This window comes from Anopheles nili, chromosome 3, assembly GCF_943737925.1.
Source record: "Anopheles nili chromosome 3, idAnoNiliSN_F5_01, whole genome shotgun sequence".
In the NCBI taxonomy this organism is placed as follows: Eukaryota; Metazoa; Arthropoda; class Insecta; order Diptera; family Culicidae; genus Anopheles; species Anopheles nili.
Genome location: NC_071292.1, coordinates 9,028,754 through 9,039,927, shown reverse-complemented (window position 1 = coordinate 9,039,927; position 11,174 = coordinate 9,028,754). Strand labels below are relative to the sequence as shown.

Genomic DNA, 11,174 nt, shown 5'->3' with positions numbered 1-11,174 from the left:
TCACACAACGTGCACAAAGCATGGGCCCCTTACCGGCTCGAATTGTTTGCGTAAAATTATGCAAAATCCTCTCTTACTCCTCAGCTCCACGCCGGTTGTAACTTTCCTTGGCAACTTATGCACCGAGCATAACAAAACACCGTCCGCAATATCGATGCGGATTACGACACTTTGCACACCACCGAACAGCCGAAAACCCGTGTGTTTGGCACACTCCCGTACACCCAGGGGGGCCGAGATCCTCGAAATCGGTCGATCCTCAAACACGAGAAGTTGCAGAAACCGAGACGCACGACGCTACCAAAAGAGACAGCTCCGTCAGCGGGAACGTTCCAGTTACAACTGCCACCGCGAATCGCCTTGGCGGGGCATACAAGTCACTTGTTTAGTTGTGGTGCGCAAACGTACACCCGTCGGTGGCTTCGGTCGGAACACGCGGTACGGCTTCGGGTTTTTGGGACTCGGGTCCCATGAAAGGCCACAACAACGGAAGCTGCTAATCGCAACCAGAGATGCAGTGCAGCAGTTTGCCGCCTGCAACTGCATTCACGGTGTTGAAAGTGCAAGACGTGCAATGGTTTGGGTGACGTTCGAACACAGGAAAGGACCGTTTTTTGACAGGGAAAGCTATCGATTTCTAACGGAGGGCATACTTGCAGAAGAATAAGTTTTATAAGACAACAATTACGGTTTCACAAATGCGTGCTTTTATTTATTTATTTTTCTCTGCTTGACGTGTAAAATCCTTTTTGTCATTCAAACTGAAAACCACGTGCAAACTGCCGCCAAACCGTCAACGAGCCTAGGCATCATAGTAGGTGTACACGAACTATTTGAATTTTGAGAGATTTTAAATGGTCCAAAATGTTTGTTTGATTTCGGCTGATTATTCGTAGCTTCTCCGTCGACTTCTTCAGTAGAACCGATTGCAGAGCGAACCCAGGCACACCGCACAGCTGTTGTGCCTTCCGTTGGTTGCGTTCGTGCACGTTTCCTGCGTACTCGGCATGAGTTTCGCGCACCCCTTGCTCATGATAGGTCGGTTGTTGGCTAGAATCAAACGCTCCCGTTACTTGTAGGTGTTATCAGAAAGCTCTCAAACCAATTTACTTACCGTCGATGCGTGTGACCGTGAGACACGCGTACTGTGAGGTGTTGGGGGTAATGACGATTCCAAAGCCAGTCGGAGCCATCGGCAACGGTGTAGGATGTGTCGGAGGAGTTAGAATTGGCCCCCCTGGAGGATGTGTCGGAGGAGTCAGAATTGGGCCAGCTGTAGGATGTGTCGGAGGGGTTAGAATTGGATCACCCGGGGTATTGTTGATAGTCGTTGTTTCCGGTTCGACGGTAGGAATTGTCGGAGGTATTAGAGTCGTAGTCTCTGGTTCCACCGTAGGAAGTGTTGGAGGTACAAATGTAGTAGTCTCGGGTTCTACCGTAGGAAGTGTCGGTGGCACTAACGTGGTAGTCTCCGGTTCAATGGTAGTTCCAGGATCATCCGTTGGTGTAACTGGGGTTGTATTATCTGAATCTTCTGTAGAGCCAGTCGTCGTATCTGAAGAAACAGTTGTAGTCGTTATCGGTACAGAAGATGTCGTAGTCTCTGGTTCCACCGTAGGAAGTGTCGGAGGTATTAGAGTCGTAGTATCGGGTTCTACCGTAGGAAGTGTCGGTGGCACTACTGTGGTAGTCTCCGGCTCGATGGTAGGATTTGTTGGAGGCGTTATTGTAGTTGTTTCTGGTTCCACCGTGGGAATAGAAGGGGGTCCTAAAGTTGTAGTTTCAGGTTCATCCGTTGGTGTAACTGGGGTTGTATTATCTGAATCTTCTGTAGAGCCAGTCGTCGTATCTGAAGAAACAGTTGTAGTCGTTATCGGTACAGAAGATGTCGTAGTCTCAGGTTCCACCGTAGGAAGTGTCGGAGGTATTAGAGTGGTAGTATCGGGTTCTACCGTAGGAAGTGTCGGTGGCATTAGCGTGGTAGTCTCCGGATCCAACGTAGGAAGAGTCGGTGGCACTATCGTGGTAGTCTCCGGCTCAATGGTAGGATTTGTTGGAGGAGTTATTGTTGTTGTTTCTGGTTCCACTGTGGGAATAGAAGGGGGTCCTAAAGTTGTAGTTCCAGGTTCAACCGTTGGTGTATTATCTAAATCTTCTGTAGAGCCAGTCGTTGTATCTGAAGAAATAGTTGTTGTCGTAGTGTCTGGCTCTACCGTAGGAAGTGTCGGAGGTATTAGAGTCGTAGTCTCGGGTTCTACCGTAGGAAGTGTCGGAGGTATTAGAGTCGTAGTCTCTGGTTCCACCGTAGGAAGTGTTGGAGGAACAAATGTGGTAGTCTCGGGATCCACCGTAGGTAGCGTCGGTGGCACTATCGTGGTAGTCTCCGGCTCAATGGTAGGATTTGTTGGAGGCGTTATTGTTGTTGTTTCTGGTTCCACCGTGGGAATAGAAGGGGGTCCTAAAGTAGTAGTTCCAGGCTCATCCGTTGGTGTAACTGGGGTTGTATTATCTGATTCTTCTGTAGAGCCAGTCGTTGTATCTGAAGAAATAGTTGTTGTCGTAGTCTCTGGTTCCACCGTAGGAAGTGTCGGAGGTATTAACGTGGTAGTTTCAGGCTCCATGGTCGAAGTTGTCGGAGGATTTGCCGTTGTTGGTTCTGGTTCCACCGTGGGAATAGTAGGCGGAACTAAGGTCGTTGTTTGAGGTTCGTCCGTAGGCCAAACCCCGGTAGTAGTACCGACATCTGCTGTAGAGCCAGTCGTCGTATCAGAAGACACTGTCGTAGTCGTAATCGGTGCTGAGGTGGATGTGTCTGGATCGATCGTTGGTATCGAAGGAGGAGCAAACGTCGTAGTTTCTGGCTCCTCGGTCGGCATAGTTGGAGGTGCCAGTGTCGTTGTAGACGGCTCCTCTGTAGGTATTGATGGTGGGAGCTCAGTCGTCGTTGGTGTATCTTCGGGGAACGGTAACAAAGGCCTATTCGGTCCACATTGCACAATGTCGATCACCGTCGTTTCACAGTCATCGCAATGATAGCACATTAACTGCCCATTTGACACTGCAATGGATAGGTTCGATTATTCACTGTCACTCTAGAACACCAGGTAATGCAACACTATTTCAACTTACTTCCCGTAAGACCACCGATGAGGTGGATTACTAAAAGCACCTTATATAAAGCACCCATTCTGGCCACGCTTTATCCAAAACTGCGCGCTTAACAGGCAGTGGCCATGGCTTTTATCTTAGTTTGATTTTTCGGGTTAGGCCATTTCGCTGAAGGCTAATCTCGATCGAATCAAGATTAGCCCGCCCAAGGTGGTAATTATTTTGTTCAAGCAAATCGCTTCCCAACATGCGCTGAATCACGGATTACTGGTGTACGTGCAATGTTGCAATGGAACGAGTCGGTTGTGCATTTGGATAATATTTGCTCCCCAAAATTGAGTCGTATTTGATAAATAAGGGATATCGGTGAGTGGTGTGATACTGCTAATTAACGAATTTGACTGATTATGGTCGCAATTACAAGCTATCAAGCACGTGGGTCATCATGACGTCTAGAATCTCCGACGAAAAAATAAAGAAATAGAAAAGGTTAGAAGATTAGCGAAACTGCTAGCAAGGTAACATTTATATGAAGATAATTATGACGTCCTCACTCAGGTGCATAGCTTAAAAATAGACTTTTGTCAGATCCCTGACCAAAACCACAAACTTGTGATTCTTTTTTATCTATTCTGATAAGCCAAATGTGTTTTGTTTTACCCGATCCAACATGGTTCCGAGAACTATGAGACAAGGGCTATATGATTTTGAACGATGAGTAATAGACTCATCACGGTGTTAAAGCAGCTTGGCATTAATGCTAGCTCCCCTATGTTGCAAAGTCAACTTCATCCGCGTAATCCCTGCTATTGTTCTGTTCCGCTCGATGAAACTCCGTGACTCAACAAGGCTGCGCGAGGACGAACACCTTCGGCAGCTCTTGTGGAGGAGCCTTCCAGCTCATCCTTAACGGGGCTTAATCGTTCCCGCAAGACGAGCCCCTTTCGAGACCGGTACCCGTTGAAAACGAACAAGAGAACCGAACCGACTTCCGCCCTTCTTCAAGAGCAAATGCGTGGGGCAATAGGACGCTGCATCGGTGAAGGTTCAAGATCATCGCAGTTTATTGCCCGCGTGATAACGCCCGTGCTCGAGAACAAATTAACCCGAATCAGAATACAATGACGTTCATTTACCGCCACGCTAAGCCGCATGGTCAACCCGAGTTCCTGATGCACTCCAGCAAGGGTAAGTGCACGCGATGAGGTCGAAAAGGAGAACGAAAAGCAGCGAAGGCCTCGTGGCTGGCTGAAGAATGCATGCTGTTATACGGATACCGGGGTTGATTGGAGGGATTTTGGGCAGTGCAATCGTACGCAGAAAGCCGACCGACGCAACGTTTCGTGGCGTTGGTGCGATTATGCGTATTCGTTCCATGTGGATGTTAATATCTTAATTGTATGCATAGCGGTGCCCCGGGGACACGCCGTTCGCTTCCTTAAACCGTCTGCAGCTTAGACGTAGCGTAGAGATGTTTGTTTTTTTTTCGAAGTTTGCTCATTTGAACATTTCCTTTTCCACTGCCAACGGTCGAGGGACGGAACCAGCATTTGTGTAGCGGACAGCTTCACGGGTGCAGCACATTTGGTATAATAAATGGCTTAATTAAACTATCCCACGCACAATTTATTTGAACGCGGAATCTCTTCATCAGCTGAATGTTGGACCAGTTGGTGGTAATTCACTCGAATTCTGTTCTGGTTCTTTTTTTTTGTTGCATAATATTGCAGGTGCCCAATCAAATCATTTTAAAAAACTATTATTTTAAACTCGATGTTTAAAATGGATAATTTTATAAGTAAGAGACAAACGGATATTACGCATAATTTATCAAATTAAGTTATTTGAAACATATCACAAGCTTTACATTAAAAGCATAAATCTACCAATCTTATAACACACAAATAACGACAAAGCATGCTTTCTTCCACCACTGAGCTAAATTTATTCAACACTTATAAAACAATGGACTCCTTTCTAATTCAACTGTAATTCCGGCTGCTAACTACCGATGCTGCTTTGATTGTTCCATCTGGAAAATGTAATTGGCCATTGCCTCTGATTCCGCTCGTTCCCTTCGTACCACAAACGGCCGGTAGACTGCTCGGTAGGTGTAGAGAAGCGACCCAGTTATTAATATGGTACCGCCAACCATTGCGACCGGCGATCCTTTGAGCATTTGATACATGCGAGAAATGGCGGCCATAGACATCCTGAAAAATATGTTAAAACATCGGAGCATAATCCCAGCACATTAGTTGGGTAATTCCCGTGCAAAAAGAAGGACATTTACTTGGAGCTTTTTTTGGTTTCAAATTTATTTCGAATCAGTGGGGATCGATGTAGTCTCGACAGATGGAACTGCCCTTTCTTGCTGCAGTTGACGAAAGGTTGGCTGGAATATGTAAAACCCTCCACCTACTCCAAATATCGAGATAATAACCAGTTCCAGGAAACGTGACCGACCGTATCTCATTCTACAGGGAGCACATAAAACGTTATTCAATATTTTCACTGCTCGTCAGCAGAACGTACACAAACCTGCCGGATAGCAAAAAAAAGGTCTTTTGTTTTGACGTTTGCTGTTACATAATTAGAAGCATAAAAGATACACCGGACGAGGTAGGATCATAGAGACTTTAGATGTCAAATGCTGCAACACAGGGTGGCTGAATGCATTTTCAAAATTTAGCAGCCTTTGAACGATTATCCTGACGATTGTAACAATAATGGTTGCCTTAACAAAGAATCAAACAGATTCTGTTCGATCGTTACGTTAAAATAAATTATTTTTATTCAAACTTTATTTATCATTAACACTACTGTTTAAAATCAATGTCGAATCTGAATTTAAAACTCTAAGGTCATTTATATCCTTACTATCAAAGATAGCTTCGATGCTTTGGCTGATTATTTCTATATATGTTTGCCAAGATTCGGTGTGCTGAAATGTTTGTAAGTGATCATGTATTTCTACAAAACAGGAAAATGTCCTGCATTTCGCAGGATTCCTCTCGCAGGCCTTTGGCAGAACGCGATCCTATATTCGAATATACCTGGTTACGAATCCTCCATTCCAAGGTATAGTACTTTTACCTAAACGGATTTCGGTACGCTGCTTCATAGATTATTTTAGATCAATTTCAGTAAAACCCAAAACACCAGAGCATAACAGTGCGAACACTAAACCAGTCCTTGCGACCATCAAAAATTCTGAAATGAACTTGCTACCAGATGCCGATATGCAGTATGCAAAAGAGAACCCCACTGTTTTGCCGAAAATCGCAGCCCAAGTGAATGTGCCTGATGCCGTAAAAGCTACTTCCGAATCACTTCTCTCATTTTCCAGCGGTTCAGATTCGGAAGAAACAGATAGCAGTGATAGCGATGCAACATTGAGCGGTTTGGAATCTTATACATGCTTCGAAAATGATGACACCATACTCGTTGCAGGTGATTTCCATAACAGGAACCGAAGATTTCCTCCGGCGAAAAAACAAAAGTATAACCACGTGCAATCCAAAGTCAAACAGTACCTTAAATCCCAATTTGGTAATACGCACTAGAACCAAAAAATTCAAATGAATGAAATTATTAGGATTAATTATGGACGTTTTATTGAGTGAAAATTCAAAACATCAAAACAATCTTTGTTCGAGTGATGGATGTAAAAAAAGATAAACGTGGTACTCTTAATAAGATAAGATATACAAGATTTCATTTCTTAGAGCTAATGAAATTGTTTGGCATCTTTCAGTACGCGCACGGACACGTCGTTGGAGAGGACGGATAAATCAGCCAAACTATCGTCAGTTAATGTGCCTCTGCCCATTAGTTGCCGCATATTTTCGGTTGATTCCTTAGTAGCGTATTTAATTCGCCCCTCATGACGAATGACCAATGTGGGAGAGTTGTTGATAAGCTTTTGCATTTTCTCACCACCCGGAATCCGTACAACGTTTCGCTCATCCAACACGTGGGCGCTGTTGGAACTGATAACACCCTTTCTTGGCAAGGACGAAGTGTACCCTTTGAGATTCACCGCACCACCAACCTTCGCGTAGTTTTCCTTGCTGTTGCCTCCGCCAAGTAAGCTTCCACTGTCCCGGCCCTCGCTATGCAGCAAATCGATGAGATTTTTATTGTTGCAGCTTATTTTCGTCTGCAGTACGTTCTGGGGCGTTTTCTTGATGTACGCACCGATAGGCGAAACGATATGATCGAACTTGCGTGCCGGCACCTTTAGATGTGGCAGACGACTTATCGGCTTTTTAAAAGATCCTGCCGAAGCAGCACCGCCACCATTGGCAATGGCCTTCGTTGCACTATTCTTTCCGGCGCTGGAAAACAGTGCTTGTCTGTGGCCACCGCTATGCGTCTCGTGCTGAACGTTCAGCTTGGACCGCATGGCGTTCGTTGGCGTGAGATACGAGAACTGTGCGCGTACTGGAGTCGCATTTTTGCTTCCTTTATCCGAACCGGTGTGCATTATCAAACGGGAGGGGTCTTCGGAGTCGGAATTTGTACGAGATTTCGCAGTCGTCGACATGTCATGATGGTCACGTCGCTCCAACGAGAACTGCTCCTTGTCCTGGTTCCGTTTCTGTTCCTCTTCTTGTTGCTTTTTCAGTGCCATTAGTCTCATGCCTTGCTTCAGCATGAAGTCCGTCTCTTCCATTGTATCATTGAAACGATCCGGCATTTCATCCAAAATGGACATATCGGTGGTGTAGTTGTAGTTGCTCACCATCTCCTCGTGTTCGTCGTCCTCATGGTCTAGTAGACTCTCATCTTGCTGCTCATCCAACATGGAATCTAAGCGATATTGGATATCGTTCTTCATTTGTTCTCTGTTGGTCTCGGAGGCGTTCTCGTTCTCATCTTCGCCTTCGCTTTCGCTGCTTTCCAATATTATAACATTCTCATCAACGTTCGCCGGCATTGCTTCCCTGGTAGAATTCTTGCTGTAAGTGGAATCCTCATCCTGATCAACACATGTTTGATTGTCGACAGCAGTAAGATCACTCGTTAGTCCCGAATCCATGTCCAAAATGCTGCTTCGGGCGTAAGAATCCGTAGCGAATGTTTCCTCTGCCGTACGATACACCCCGCTGTTGCTTATCAGTGAATTTGTTGTTTCCTGTCCAGCGGATTGCTTCGCTGAAACAAATGTTTCGAGAGACGAATCCTTCGAGACACCCGGCTCTACGACCGACGATTCCTCCAATATTGTAGATGGTCTGAGCAGGTGCATTCGCTTCACTGGCGATAAGATGCCGGCATCACCACCCGCATGCATCGTGTTCTCCCAAAGTCCTGTCGGTTCGTCGATGTCTTCGAGCTGTGTTATATCACCGAGCGTCACTGATTCCAGTGGTTGTTTTTCTGTTGTCTCATCTGCTTCTTTTTCGATTGTGACGGTTTTAGCGCTCTCCCCGATTCCATGTACCTTGTCCAACACGGCGCATATTCGTTCCATTTCCTCGAAGCTTGTGTCGGAAAGCTTACTGATCGAATCCTGCTCAATGTATGTTGAGTCGTTTCCGGATAACCTCACGTCCCCTTCAGTTGCAGCTCGGCAGGGAACATCCAATTCTTCCTCTGGCAAATGAGCCTCCCGTGCCGTTGCTTCCATTTCACGACGTTTCCGCTCCAGTAGCGCTTTAAAACTTTCCTCTAATTCAAACGACGACTCGGATGATGATTCGTCCGAAGCCAGTCTTGGACGGGTAGGATTTTGGCTACAAGACAAGCCACTTGAATTAGGCACTGGTTCCGGATTGTGCGTTTCTTCATACACCGGACTTGTTTTGATACTTACTTTTCCTTTAGCAGAAAAATCTTCCAATCGGCTAGCGTAGGTGTGCCGTAAGTCACTGCAGGATCGCTTTGTGAGTTATTTTTATTGGACATTTTGACTATATCCTGTACTCTTTCAATGCTTTAGCGATAATTCTCAAATGCTATCTCACAGGTACACTTGCCGTTGTTGACGGTTGCATTTGAAACTACGCGTTGCCTTGCTCGAATCAACGTAGGAGGCATTGCTCGAAAAACATTCTGCTCGAATTGTCACATGTGACGTCAATGCAATACGCACAGTGGGCAATTGATTTTGTAATAATATTAATTACTCCGATATATTGCCAATTGTTGTTAAATTAATCAGTTTTAACTGTAAAATATGTATATTTTCACTCGGAGAGGCGAATGAATCTGTAAAGATCAAAGTCTCTAGAAAAAATCACAAAAAAAGATAGATAAATGATATAATCAAACAAGTAGCTATTATTAAAGAGGATTTGAGATATAACCATATATAACCTTATTTAAAAATCATTCGAAATTGCAACAAAAAACATTTTTCATGGTAATTATTTTCTTTTTCTTGGAAGGGTTTATGTTCACACCCCATTCCTTCCACCCTCACACAATATACCAAGTTCATTTGTTTTTATTTACCGTCGTCGTCAATTGACAACTACGATCGCTGACGATCCTTTTAGTTGCGTTTCAAAACATTGCAATTTTCCCGGTGAAAATATACTTTCGTAAACCAAAAAATGATGCGATACGCCCGGTTTCTGCCTACACTAGCCCGCCACCGTCAATATACAACAGTAAGTGCAACGATATCGACGCTAAAAGGCCACTTCCCAGTTCATCAAAATTCTTATCTCATGGTGGCGCTTACATCATTCCTCAGAGTATCTCCCAGCCAGTTGCAGTGCGAATCGTAGAAGTGGGCCCTAGGGATGGACTTCAAAACGAACCCATGATTCTGCCAGCTGAGGTTAAGATCGACCTGATAAATCAACTGTCCGAAACCGGACTGCGCACCATCGAAGCGACCAGCTTTGTTAGCGCAAAATGGGTTCCCCAGATGGGTGACAATGCGGAGGTTCTGAAAGGCATTAACAAACTGCCTGGTATTTCATATCCGGTGCTAACACCGAATTTGAAAGGATTCGAAGCGGCGGTAAGGATGAAAACGAGACGAATGCTTTGACCGTTAAACGGTTTAATCAATGCGTGCTCTTTACTCCATATCCATAGATAAAAGCAGGCGCCGAGGAAGTGGCGGTGTTTGGAGCGGCTTCGGAAAGTTTCTCCCGTAAAAATGTAAACTGTTCGGTAGACGAAAGTATAGCTCGATTCCAGGATGTGATGGATGCGGCTAAAAAAGCAAACGTAAAAGTTCGCGGCTATGTTTCAACGGTAGTCGGTAGGATCATTACAGATGTGGTAACGGAATTTTGCGAACTAATCACCTTAATTCTTGTTTAGGATGTCCATATGAGGGTAAAATCAAACCATCAGCCGTGGTGCGTGTCGTTGATAAATTGCTTGAAATGGGATGCTACGAAATTTCGCTTGGTGATACCATCGGCGTTGGCACGCCGGGAACATTCTCGCAAATGTTGCGCGAGGTTACGAAGATCGCACCAACCAACATGCTGGCTGTGCATTGTCACGACACCTACGGGCAGGCACTTCCCAACATTCTAACGTCGCTCGATTTCGGAATCAGTGTCGTCGATGCGTCCGTTTCTGGGCTTGGCGGTTGTCCGTACGCCCGAGGTGCCTCTGGAAATGCGGCAACGGAGGATGTGGTGTACATGCTGCATGGTCTGGGGATAGAAACGGGTATCGATTTGCCGCGACTTGTGAGCGTAGGGAAATTCATTTGCAATAAGCTGGAGCGCCAGTCCGAATCTAAAGTAAACCGCGCGATGAGGAAAACTAACCCTAATGTTTGTTAGCGTCGTACAGCGGCGATCACCTCGAAGGTTGGTCTGGAGAAACAGTGCATTTATTATTGTTAAAATTTGAGGCAAAGCCATATCCATCGAATGGAGCACTACTCATATGTGTTTAAATCATGTATTTCAGACAATGTTGCATTTTCTTTTATTATTCGCAGTAAAGCCAGGTTTTTTAATGTATGTGTAAATTTACAAACACGAGGTTGAAAAATAAACGCTAGCAAGATGCAAATCATTCAATATTGCAAATATTCATATTTAAAACACGAATCGCTCGAAACAAGGCACCGTGCGGTTGAG

At 45.1% G+C, this 11,174-nt stretch overlaps 3 protein-coding genes across 3 annotated transcripts; 1 reads left to right on the top strand and 2 right to left on the bottom strand.

The window, feature by feature from the left end:
* Window positions 1-913: 913 nt before the first annotated feature.
* LOC128722587 (mucin-2-like) lies at window positions 914-3,187 on the bottom strand. The gene is made up of 7 exons (XM_053816260.1): window positions 3,130-3,187; window positions 2,778-3,058; window positions 2,314-2,477; window positions 1,888-2,106; window positions 1,659-1,728; window positions 1,115-1,424; window positions 914-1,050 (listed from the first exon to the last, which is right to left on the bottom strand). Exons 1-7 carry the CDS (start codon window positions 3,185-3,187, stop codon window positions 914-916), a joined length of 1,239 nt encoding a protein of 412 aa, XP_053672235.1.
* Window positions 3,188-6,838: 3,651 nt separating this feature from the next.
* On the bottom strand, window positions 6,839-9,021 carry LOC128722909 (uncharacterized). Its single transcript, XM_053816596.1, has 2 exons — window positions 8,930-9,021; window positions 6,839-8,849 (listed from the first exon to the last, which is right to left on the bottom strand). Exons 1-2 carry the CDS (start codon window positions 9,019-9,021, stop codon window positions 6,839-6,841), a joined length of 2,103 nt encoding a protein of 700 aa, XP_053672571.1.
* Window positions 9,022-9,660: 639 nt separating this feature from the next.
* On the top strand, window positions 9,661-11,049 carry LOC128722910 (hydroxymethylglutaryl-CoA lyase, mitochondrial). Its single transcript, XM_053816597.1, has 4 exons — window positions 9,661-9,728; window positions 9,815-10,087; window positions 10,165-10,333; window positions 10,396-11,049. The coding sequence occupies exons 1-4, from the start codon at window positions 9,672-9,674 to the stop codon at window positions 10,869-10,871; spliced, it is 975 nt and encodes a 324-aa protein (XP_053672572.1). The 5' UTR covers window positions 9,661-9,671; the 3' UTR covers window positions 10,872-11,049.
* The last annotated feature ends 125 nt before the right edge of the window (window positions 11,050-11,174 follow it).

Coding starts and splice junctions, on each gene's coding strand:
- LOC128722587 (XM_053816260.1), bottom strand. CDS start 3,187: ATGGGTGCTTTATATAAGGTGCTTTTAGTAATCCACCTCATCGGTGGT. Junction 2,478..2,777: donor CACCGATTACGACTACGACA/GTGTCTTCTGAT, acceptor CCAACGGATGAG/CCTGGAACTACTACTTTAGG. Junction 1,051..1,114: donor CACGGTCACACGCATCGACG/GTAAGTAAATTG, acceptor GTTTGATTCTAG/CCAACAACCGACCTATCATG.
- LOC128722909 (XM_053816596.1), bottom strand. CDS start 9,021: ATGTCCAATAAAAATAACTCACAAAGCGATCCTGCAGTGACTTACGGC. Junction 8,850..8,929: donor ATTTTTCTGCTAAAGGAAAA/GTAAGTATCAAA, acceptor CTTGTCTTGTAG/CCAAAATCCTACCCGTCCAA.
- LOC128722910 (XM_053816597.1), top strand. CDS start 9,672: ATGATGCGATACGCCCGGTTTCTGCCTACACTAGCCCGCCACCGTCAA. Junction 10,088..10,164: donor TGAAAGGATTCGAAGCGGCG/GTAAGGATGAAA, acceptor CCATATCCATAG/ATAAAAGCAGGCGCCGAGGA. Junction 10,334..10,395: donor CTATGTTTCAACGGTAGTCG/GTAGGATCATTA, acceptor ATTCTTGTTTAG/GATGTCCATATGAGGGTAAA.